The following is a 12,300-nucleotide window of genomic DNA, read 5'->3' on the forward strand; positions in this document are numbered from 1 at the left end:
GAGACCAAGCTTTAACTTACAAGCTTTAATGTCTTGAGATGATGTGCATATATTGAAGCAACATTTGTCTTCCTCATGATGCCATCTATTTTGTTAAGTGCACCAGTCCTTCCTGCAGCAAAGCACCCGCACAACATGATGCTGCCACACCAGTGCTTCACGGTTGGATGGTGCTCTTCGGCTTGCAAGCCTCCCTCTTTTTCCTTCAATCTTAACAGTGGTCATTATGGCCAAACAGTTCTATTTTTGTTTCATCAGATCAGAGGACATTTCTCCAAAAAGTATTTGTCCCCATGTGCAGTTGCAAACCATAGTCTAGCCTTTTTATGGTGGTTTTGAAGCAGTGGCTTCTTCCTTGCTGAGCGGCCTTTCCAGGTTGTGTCGATATAGGACTCGTTTTACTGTGGATATAGATACTTTTGTACCTGTGTCCTCCCGCATCTTCACAAGGTCCTTTGCTGTAGTTCTGGGATTGATTTGCACTTTTCACACCAAAGTGCGTTCATCTCTAGGAGACAGAATGCGTCTCCTTCCTGAGCGGTATGACAGCTGCGTGGTCCCATGGTGTTTATTCTTGGGTACTATTGTTTGTACAGATGAACTTGGTACCTTCAGGCGTTTGGAAATTGCTACCAAGAATGAACCAGACTTGTGGAGGTCTACAATTTCCTTTCTGAGGTCTTGGCTGATTTCTTTTTGATTTTCCCATGATGTCAAGCAAAGAGGCACTGAGTTTGAAGGTCGGCCTTGAAATACATCCACAGGTACACCTCCAATTGACTAAAATTATGTCAATTAGCCTATCAGAAGCTTCTAAAGCAATGACATAATTTTCTATATTTTCCAAGCTGTTTAAAGGCACAGCCAACTTAGTGTATGTAAACTTCTGACCCACTGGAATTGTGATACAGTGAATTAATTATAAAATCAATAATCTATCTGTAAATAATTGTTGGAAGAATTACTTGTGTCATACCTAGTCAGTTGTACAACTGCATGCCTTGAAATGTGTCTTCCGCATTTAACCCAACCCCTCTGAATCGGAGAGGTGTTAGGGCTGCCTTAAATTGGCATCCACTAATGTAGCCTACATTTTCTGGTTTGGATGATTGCGTATGCTGTCGCTACTGCATCCAAAAATAAACTGGTCACATTCAGGACATAACTTTGTAAGAACTGTGTTTGTAAAAAAACAGTGTGGCTAGCTCAAATCCGACTGCTGTGTCACCCATTGACTTTTTCCAGTGTTAAGGTGGGATTAAAATGTATTTAACTGTAATTGTTTTGTCAACGATCTACACAAAATACTCTGTCAAAGTGGAAGAACATTTTTAAGAAAATACATGAAAAATAAAACACTAATATATCTTAATTACATTCAACCCCAAGTCAATACATGTAAGAATCACCTTTGGCAGCAATTAGCATATCCATAACATGATGCAGCCAGTACCATTCTTGAAAATATGAAGAGTGGTACTAAGTGATCTATTGGATTTGCCCCAAACATAATGCTTTAAATTAAGGACAAAGTTTTTATTCTGTAGAGGCTTCCTTCATTTCGCTGTGTCATTTACATTAGTATTGTATTGTGTATTGTATCCATCCACGGTTTTCTCCTTTCACAGGCATTAAACCGAGTCACTGTTTTAAAGTCACCATTTGCCTCATGGTGAAATCCCTGAGCAGTTTCATTCCTCTCCAACAACTGAGTTAAGAAGGACGCCTGTGTCTGTGTAGTGAGAGGGTGTGTTGATACACCATCCAGTGTAATGAATAACTTCACCATGCTCAAAGTGATATTTAATTTCTGCTTTTTAGGTGCCCTTCTTTGCAAGGCATTGGAAAACCTCCCTGGTCTTTGTGGTTGAATCTGTGTTTGAAATTCCCTGCTCGACTGAGGGACCTTACTGATAATTGTATGTGTGGGGTACGGAGATGGGGTGGTCATTCAATGATAATAGGGTTTAACATGATTTCACACAGTGAGTCCATGCAACGTATTGACTTGTTAAGCAACTTTTTACTCCTGAACGTATTTAGGCTTGCCATAACAAAGGGGTTGAATACTTATTGACTCAAGGCATTTCAGGTTTCATTTTTTATTAATTTGTAAACATTTCTAAAAACATATTTCCACTTTGACATTATGGGGTATTGTGTGTAGTCCAGTGAAACAAAATCTCAATTTAATCAATTTTCACTTCAGGATGGAACACGACAAAATGTGGAAAAAGTCAAGGGGTGTGAATACTTTCTGAAGACACTGTATATAGGCTATAGCCAGATGAGAGATGTGTCTCTGGTCGATTTATTTTATTCCGGTAAAACACAATTTTCCAACAGCATTTGACAACAATAACCAATTACAGTGGTTGCCACTCAATGAATAAAGCCTAATATTACGCAACCATTTTACAAACATTTGAATGCTGGAGGTGCCAATGCGTAGATGTGCAAGGAATAGGAATAGGCCGCTTTACCTCTCGCTTCGCACACTGACCAACAGCGCGCAGTTTGACTAGGCGACTAATATATTGCCTGGGGTTGTTCGGCATACGAAATGACTTGTAAATCAATGACTGTCAATGCAGTTACATGCTTAGTTCGAGACTGAATGAGAGGACATATCAGTTGTCACCACAGATGAGATGTATTTTCGGAAGGTAGAAAGAAAGTAAAAGCAAACAATTTCAGTGAAACGGGAGACCAATGCACTCATATATTAAACATTTGAACCTACTGATCAACGACATTTGCATAGAAGAAGCAATCTCTTTTTTTATATATATATAAAAGTGTGCGTTGTCGCTTTAAAGGGTAACTCTCAACCCCAATTTAAGCCTTTGCGCCTTAAAATGTAAAATTAAAAAGTAATTCAGTTGAGAAGTTGTGGATTGGGAGAATTGCACATAAATATTCATTTTGGGGGTATTTACCTTACCTTTTATTTAACTAGGCAAGGCCGTTAAGAACAAATTCTTATTTACAATGACGGCCTACCAAGGTAAACTTTCTCAATAAAACATAGCCTACTTACCAGAGGTCCACTGGCACGCTCTGATAATACAATTATGTGCATTGCGAGCAAATACGACACTGGGCAGTGAGGACAGTTGCCCCCTGTATGGGTCGTCACAAGTTACCACAGCCACAAAGACATACAGGCCACCTAATTCTACAATTTATCTTATTAAAATTTAAACATAAACACACTAACTTTTCCCTAACACAACCCTAACTTATGCCTAATTTTCGTTTTCATTCATTGTTATGCTATAGCCAACATGACTTTGTGGCTGTGGTAACTAGTGGAAACCAGTGGTAAGGCGCCTAGTTCCTGAGTTCCTGACACCTATTGCCAAGTGGCGCAAAAAAAAAACGTTGAAATGTGGACTAACATTTATTGTGTTGGAAAGAAAAGAACAATCATCCCTTGAAAATTACGATTTAGGGGCTCAATTGGGGGGGGGGGGGGTGTCAGTTCAATCCAACCCGCATTGTAGTGTTTATGCAATAGCTCTTTTTCCCAATGGTCAAATTAACTCACAGATTGGTCGTGGGTGCTACATACAAACTACTACCAGGGCGACCTCTCTCACAGGTATGCTTTCACTTTTCAGAATTCAAAGTGTGTGGGCAAGGCATGAATATTGTAAATAAAGGATAAAATATAAGATATCTACCCCATGTGGGGTTAGAACTAGCAACCATAGACGGGTCGGTTGTTTAGCAACAAAACCAAGGCACGCGCAACTACTTGGAAAGAAATAGAGGGGGTTAGCTTAGGTTGTTGACATGTATAGGTCGTCTCCAATGTTTATTTAAAACATAAATACATTTGCACAAATACATGGTTAGAGGTGTTGGTTATCTGGCAAGCGAAATTTAGCCATATTAGCTTTGATATGAAATCAGTCAAAACAAGACATCTATATTCGAATACTCATACCAACTACACTAACTGTACTATTTGTGACGTAAATTGAGTATGTAGTATGCTTTTTGGTCATAGTATGGATATAGTTAGTATTCCAAAAGTTCCCGGATGTCATACTAATTTCGCCAAAATACGAAGTATTCAAGCAGTTGTTACTATTTCTGTGCTTTTAGGGCTCATAATGAAATTCTTCAGAAAATGGGCGTGGTTTCACAAGTTTTCAGATTTGAAGAAAATGGCGGAAAATATGCAGCTGAAGTTGAAGAGAGCGGATACAAAAATCATTGTTTTAACTAATTATGACAAATGTTTAAGAACATGTTGAGCAATGTAATAAAGTAATGACTTTTAAATAAGTTACGTAACATGGTATGTTGGCTGACAATTTGTTAGTTACGCTATCCTTACGAACCGCATAGCATTACAACAGTATGTATCGGTATGTTAGTTACTTAACATTAGTTGGCTACTATTCCAATGAACTTGCCAGGCAGTATATTAACTATATGCTAACTAACTACCCAAATATTTATTGATTTGATTATTCACGTCATTCTTAGCTAAATGGTATAGTCGTTGTGAGTTCTCAATGGATATAGTTCATTTTGGCTATCTACTCCGATTTCAGAGCACTCTCGTCTGAGTGTGCCAGAGCGCAGAATTACTGAAGGATTTTACAAACGCTCAACGCCTATTGAATATGGCCAGTGTCAGTAAACTTCTTCAAAAACAAGCGTAATTAAATTGTTGCCAGCAGCACAGTTAGTCACCAACGCCCTGGATAAAATTAAAACAGCCTAACCAGCTCTGCTAGGGTGAGTAAAATGGTCAGAGTGAGGTGTTCTCTCATTTGTGTCTGGAAGTAGCTAGCAAGATAGCCAACGTTAGCTTGGGTGCTTGACTACCATTGTGAGGTGAGAACACTCGCTCGGATCAACCCTACTCTTCGGTCAGAGCATCCAGTGTACGCTCCAAGAGCGAAACATTCTGAATTTGCAAATAGACAATCTGACAACGCTCTGGATTGAATTTATGAACACACCCGGAACTAGCAATAGGTTGCATAGCAACAGCATCAACTTCAGGTAGACAGCCGAAGCCTAATACATCAACTGAAAGGATACCGTTAGTTGACAGTATACTAAAATTAACTAATAGTATGTAATATATCCTCATTAAGTATGTAGTATACAGTATGTTAGTATTGATATTCGAACACAGCTTTAGTAATCAAGAACAAGATGAAACGAGCCACTTATGATTCCACACATGGCAGTTTCTTGTCATTCTTTTTAGGAATCTGGCCATCCAAAATCACAACAACATGCTGACTTCTGCCCCACGGAAGCGTGCATAAAGTTTTCGTGACGTTGTCAGCTAACCCATCTATTGAACTATGAGCCAACTGTCCTAGCGGACTGCGCCACCTATCAGTCATAGTAGTTGAGAAAAAATACAAGGAATCGAGATGACTACCATTGTCATCTATTTCTTATTACGATGGATGTAGCAATGAATATAAAAAGGTATAATCCTCATAGCCTATATTTTTTTTTCTTCGTAAAAGCACATAGATGTGTATGAAAGCGTAAGAAAGAATGTTGAATTTGGTCATATGAGGAAATGTGCCTTACTGCCTTTTGAATTTTGGTTAATGTCAGAAGTCTAGTCAAGGAAGCATCATGCAAAAATATATTGGCACACTCCACTTACAGAGACCATTACCAAATAAGGTGAGCTGTCACCTGCTTTATAGTAAGCCTTGAGGTGGTACATTCACACACACAGTGAGAGAGACAGGAAAGACGTAACCTAGCGCAGCAGGCGAGGGAGACAGTGAATAAAGTTTTGGGCAATGACTGTAGCTATGGTTTGTGTTGACAATCAGCTTTGAAATCAGCTATATTTTGCATTATGTATGGCATATTATCACAAACTAAGTACTAGGGTTGTGAATTGATGTGAGCTTCAGCATATAGCAAGGGAAGTTAGCCTACAAAGCTGGAAGCTACCGGTATCTTCAATATTGTATTGTAAAGTGCTCTCGCCTGTAATGCCATTGTCAAATACAGTTTGCAAAACAGTTACAACATTTCTAAATGCCGTTTTGCATTATTCAAGTGTGCTAACTTCTGTGAAGACATGAGTGTGGAGCTAACATGATGCAGCCCAGACTTCAGTGAGTTCAGTGGTTCCTCAGGATAGGCTAGAGCTAGCAATGAGTAAGTGGAGCAGGCACGGTGCTCTCGCGCTATAAGGGCACCTCGATAGACAGACTTGATCCTCTTTCAAATCAGTAGACGACATGAGGCATTTGACAGAAGTACCAAAAGTAATACAGTATTACAAATTCTATTACTGAACCGTTTCTCATGTTCTAGTATAAAAAAGTACAGACATTTCAGCTTACCATACAACACTAGAACAGAGTACGATGGAGAGGAGTCATTGATGGCCTATGCTCCCAAAGTAAGTAATAAAGGGAATGGGATGCCATTTGGGATGCAGACAAACACATCTATAAAGAGCCTGATTAAAGCCAAACTAACCTGCATCAGCTCTGGATCTCTGGCCCGGCGCGCTCTTCCTGAATGGGGTCTTCATTCATCAGCATATAGGGGAGCAGCCTAGCTGCCAGACTAGGGTGAAAATATCTATGGTACCAAGTCTGGGGTCTAAAAATATGAACGTAATGAAAACATTAATGATTTATGTTATAGCCCAGAGAGATGGACAACAGCCAGGGAATAAATCTTAATAGAATCCAGTGGGTCCAGTCAGAGGAAGTGAGAAAGTGAAAATCTATATGGCAACCAATTCAGAAAATGGAAACTGCCCACTGGGCACAGACGTCAGTTCAACATCTAGTTTTGATTTGCATTTGGTTGAGTTGTCAACGAACATGAAATCAACAAAAAAAATGTCACCATGTCATTGGATTTAGGTTAAAAGTTAGGTGAAAAAAATTACGAAATGCCCTTATGTTGATGACTTTTTGCAAATCCAATTATTTCTCCACGTTGATTCAACGTCAACATATTCTGTTTTGGGGGTTGAAATGATGAGGAAACAACTTTTATTCAACCAGTTTTTGCCCAGTGGGAGGGAGGGAGTTAAAAAGTAAAGTGTCTATCTATGATACCCAGTGAAAGCTGAAAAAAGGGATAGGGACTGGTTATAATATTCAACCCAGATTGCCCAATGATGGTTAAGGACTGACTTCGGAGCAGGCGGATGGCTCTGTTCAGGGATGACGGTCACGTCAGGTCTCTGCGAAGACCTGCAAACCAAAATAAATTATAAAGGTGATTATAAATTGGGTGGTTCGAGCCCTGAATGCTGATTGGCTGACAGCCGTGCTATATCAGACCGTATAGCATGTGTATGACAATACATGTAGTTTTACTGCTCTAATTACATTGGTAACAGTTTATAATAGCAATAAGGCACCTTGGGGGTTTGTGGTATATGGCCAATATACCACAGCTAAGGGTTGCATCCAGGCACTCTATGTTGTGCCTAAGACCAACCCTTAGCCATGGTATATTGGCCATATACCACACGCCCTCGTGCCTTATTGCTTAATTCTATTGAGTCACTTTTAAAAGACTAATTTTGCACATAATCTCAAAAAAGAGGAGAACATTGTGTTTCATATCCATTACATACCAAAGCAGACACTCCAAATATTGTGGGCTAAATCATCAAGATGTACAGTACCAGTCAAATGTTTGGACACACCTACTCATTCCAGGGGTTTTCTTTATTTGTACCATTTTCTATATTGTAGAATAATAGTAAAGACATCAAAACTATGAAATAACACGTATGAATCATGCAGTAACCAAAAAAGTGTTAAACAAATCAAAATATATTTTATATTTGAGATTCTTCAAAGTAGCCACCCTTTGCCTTGATGACAGCTTTGCACACTCTTGGCATTTTCTCAACCATTCCAGGTGACTATCTCATGAAGCTGGTTGAGAAAATGCCAAGATAGTCACCTGTAATGCATTTAAATTAACAGGTGTGCCTTGTTAAATGTACATTTGTGGAATTTCTTTTCTTCTAAATGTGTTTGGGCCAATCAGTTGTGTTGTGACAAGGTAGGGTTGGTATACAGAAGATAGCCCTATTTGGTAAAAGACCAAGACCGTATTATGGCAAGAAAAGCTCAAATAAGCAAAGAGAAATCCATCATTACTTTTAAGACTTGAAGGTAAGACTTGAAGGTCAGTTTCTTCAAGTGCAGTCCCAAAAACTATCAAGCACTATGATGAAACTGGCTCTCATGAGGACTGCCACAAGAAATGAAGAGTTACCTCTGCTGCAGAGGATAAGTTCATTATAGCTACTAGCTTCAGAAATTGCAGCCCAAATAAATGCTTCAGAGTTCTAGTAACAGACACATCTCAACATCAACTGTTCAGAGGAGACTGCCCTTGACCAGCATAAAAACATCCTGTGGCGTTCTGCATTAGCATCGAATAGCCCCCTCGATATGCAACTTTTCAGGGAAGTCAGGAACAAATATACACAGTCAGTTAGGAAAGCTAAGGCTAGCTTTTTCAAACAATTTTGCATCCTGTAGCACTAAATCCCAAAAGTTTTGGGACACTGTAAAGTCCATGAAGAATAAGAGCACCTCCTCCCTGCTGCCCACTACACTGAGGCTAGGAAACACTGTCACCACCGATTCCACGATAATTGATAATTTCAATAAGCATTTTTCTACAGCTGGCCATGCTTTCCACCTGGCTACCCCTACCCCGGCCAACAGCTCTGCACCCCCTGATTCTCCTTCCCCCAAATCCAGACAGCTGATGTTCTGAAAGAGCGGCAAAATCTAGATCACTACAAATCAACTGGATTAGACAATCTGGACCCTCTCTTTCTAAAATTATCCGCCAAAATTGTTGCAACCCCTATTACTAGGCTGTTCAACCTCTCTTTTGTGTCATTTGAGATCCCCAAAGATTGGAAAGCTGCCGCGGTCACCCCCCCCCCTCCCCCCCAAAAGTTGGAGACACACAATCTTCGAAAGCCAAGTTAACATACAGATCATGCAATCTGGTTTCTATGCAATCTGTGCACTATGCAATCTGGTTTCCGAGCAGGTCGTGGGTGCACCTCAGCCGCGCTCAAGGTCCCTAAACGATATCATAACTGCCATCAATAAAAGACAGTACTGTGCAGCCGCCTTCATCGACCTGGCCAAGGCTTTCGACTCTGTCAATCACTGCATTCTTATCGGCAGACTCAATAGCCTTGGTTTCTCACCTGGTTCACCAACTACTTCTCAGATAGAGTTCAGGGCAGAGGGCCTGTTGTCTGGACCTCTGGCAGTCTCTATGGGGGTGCCACAGGGTTCAATTCTAGGGCCGACTCTTTTCTCTGTATATATATCAATGATTTCGCTCTTGCTGCTGGTGATTCTCTGATCCACCTCTACGCAGACGACACCATTTTGTATACATCTGGCCCTTCTTTGGACACTGTGTTAACAAACCTCCAAACGAGCTTCAATGCCAGACAACACTCATTCCATGGCCTTCAACTGCTTTTAAATGCTAGGAAAACAAAATGCTTGCTCTTCAACCGATTCCTGCCCGCACCCGCCCGCCCGACTAGCATCACTACTCTGGAATGTTCTGACTTAGAATATGTGGACAACTACAAATACCTAAGTGTCTGGTTAGACTGTAAACTCTCATTCCAGACTCACATTAAGCATCTCCAATTCAAATTAAATCTAGAATCAGATTCTTATTTTGCAAACAAAGCCTCCTTCACTCATGCTGCCAAAATACCCTCGTAAAACGGACTATCCTACTGATCCTTGACTTTGGCGATGTCATTTACAAAATAGCCTCCAACAGTCTACTAGTAAACTGGAAGTAGTCTATCACAGTGCAATCTGTTTTGTCACCAAAGCCCCTCCCGGACACCTACAGCACCCAATGTCACAGGAAGGCCAAATATATCATCAAGGACATCAACCACCCGAGCCACGGCCTGTTCACACATCTATCATCCAGAAGGGCAGGTCAGTACAGGTGCATCAAAGTTGGAACCGAGAGACTGAAAAACAGCTTCTATCTCAAGGCCATCAGACTGTTAAATAGCCATCACTAGCCGGCTTCGCAACCCTGCACCTTAGAGGCTGCTGCACTATATACATAGACTTGGAATCACTGGCCACTTTAATAATGGAACACTAGTCTTAATAATGTTTAAATAATGTTTACATACTGCTTTACTCATCTCATATGTATATACTGTATTCTATTCTACTATATTTTAGTCAATGCCTCTCCGACATTGCTCAATCTAATATTTATATATTTCTAAAGTCCCTTCTTTTACTTTTAGATGTGTGTATTGTTGTGAATTGTTTTATATATTACCGCACTGTTGGAGCTAGGAACACAAGCATTTCACTACACCCTCAATAACATCTGCTAAATATGTGTATGTGGCCAATAACATTTGATTTGAAATACTGTCTGCTTGCATAAACAGTGTCAATGATTACACATTACACACTCATTCACATTTTGTCAAGAGGTACTGAAAGAAAAATATATATATATTTCTCCACTCCTGTTCCCAAGACAAAATTAACAATTGTTAATATAATTCCTCTGCAAGAAATGGATTAATCAGCAGGAGTTCATGTTATAGTACGTTACATGTGAGAGGTTATAGGCCAACAGTCAGTGTCCATATATCAGTTACTATTCAATTTAACCCATATACTTAAATTAGGAAAATTATGTTTATTCATGGTTACAGGGATACTCATGATCAGGATATCACGGGTTAATATAAACAGTATATCAAAGGTTCATGTCAACAGTTTATCCCGAATATGACCTTAAAAGGCTCTGATTGGTCAATCCGACATCTGTGGCAGTTCAACATTTACTGAGATGCAGCCTCCGCAGATGTCAAGGCTTTCATACTTCTTGCGCTTAGCAGAGCAGAGCAATTGTGAAGGAAGTTGTCGGGGAAGTTAGTGTTTATACAGGATGTACCGCCCCCACCTACCGTCAACCAATCACGTCGATGCGGTCTTATACGGAGCCCTCCGCATAGTTCGGAAGGGCAAGGCGATGCGGTACAGAGTTTGTCTTGCCTCTGCATGACTACGCAATTGCGTCACGCCCTCCATACCAAGCCTCCGACTACATTTTGGGATCAAGCCTAAATTGACTTTAAGCGGGATATGAGCTACTATCAGGAATACAGTGCGCATGTAAACATGGTCATGGTCTTGAAATGGTAAGAAAAATGCAGTCTGAAAACAGCGCACAATTAGCTACACTATAGCTAACGTTAGTGGCTGCAGCAGCCAATGTCAGCCATATTGCATTACTATTAACGGCACAGTCGAACAAAGGATGTACTGTACTCTGGCTGACAAGAAACACATTTTCAAATGACAACAAAAATGACTCAAACCAGCCTACTTCCCACCCCAATTTTGAAAACCCATGTTACGCGCGCATAGAGCCCTTTTCGAATTCATATTTGTGGTTGGCTTCCTGTCTGACAATAGATGTTTGTCTGTCGGGATATCTTACCCGCTTTATTGTGAAATTATAGCAAGATATGAAGGATATTTTCGTCTCCCGTTTGTCCCCTGTGCCAAGCCAGTCTCCGTTTGATGGCAACACCGATTCTATGGCCAAAAACCTTCCCCTCTTCTTCCGCTGCCAAATAGTGTTACAGCACGAGAAACAATTGGCGCAGTAAATTCCATCTTCCTGCAAAATAGTGAGTCATTGCGCGTTCTCCGAACCGACAGCTCTGCACCTGCGCATGTGTGACTGCGACAGGGCTCGGAACAACTTGAGGACAAGAACTATTTGAGTAAACCATTTAATTGACAACCAGTCTTGTCAATGTCTGATTAAATTAATAATGATCCTTTACCTATAGTCTACTTTTTTTTGTATAATCTATACCCATGCACCTGCCAGGTTCGCCTAATTTGCCCACATTTAGAATATAATGGAATATGCCCTAATTATTTAAATGTATTCTCTAAAAAGTGTAATCCTTCAGTGTGGCATTTGAAAGAAAAGGGAACAGAAGGTTTGTTTTATGCAGATATGACAAGACTACATGATTAGGCTACATGAATCAACAACTCAGTTAATTATTCTCCTTCACAACCTATTCCCTAGGCCTATCCATTGGTGGTCTTAGCATGTAAATCTTGGTAGGGCAAACTCATTTATTTGTTTATGCATGCCAGCAAAGCCACTACACAACACAAAACAATTGATTAATTGCACTATAACGGTGACAAACTGCCCACAAACTGTTTGGGCCTATAGAAAGCTGTCCCAACA

The 12,300-nt window shown here is 40.2% G+C and overlaps 1 protein-coding gene across 3 annotated transcripts in view; it reads right to left on the bottom strand.

Annotated features, from left to right (window-relative positions):
• The window catches only part of LOC135517648 (spindlin-W), a 32,375-nt gene extending 20,657 nt beyond the window's left edge, over nt 1-11,718 (bottom strand). The window contains exons 1-3 of one of the 3 annotated variants that reach the window (XM_064942147.1): nt 11,527-11,718; nt 7,161-7,220; nt 6,490-6,615 (exon numbers count right to left, since the gene is read on the bottom strand). In XM_064942147.1, the coding sequence (XP_064798219.1) occupies nt 6,490-6,544 (55 nt within the window). In that variant the 5' untranslated portion in view covers nt 6,545-6,615; nt 7,161-7,220; nt 11,527-11,718. Of the gene's footprint in view, nt 1-6,489; nt 7,221-11,526 lie in introns of those variants that run through there. The other 2 variants (XM_064942146.1, XM_064942148.1) reach the window with 2 other exon arrangements.
• Between the last annotated feature and the right edge of the window lie 582 nt (nt 11,719-12,300).

Source organism: Oncorhynchus masou, chromosome 28, assembly GCF_036934945.1.
Source record: "Oncorhynchus masou masou isolate Uvic2021 chromosome 28, UVic_Omas_1.1, whole genome shotgun sequence".
In the NCBI taxonomy this organism is placed as follows: Eukaryota; Metazoa; Chordata; class Actinopteri; order Salmoniformes; family Salmonidae; genus Oncorhynchus; species Oncorhynchus masou.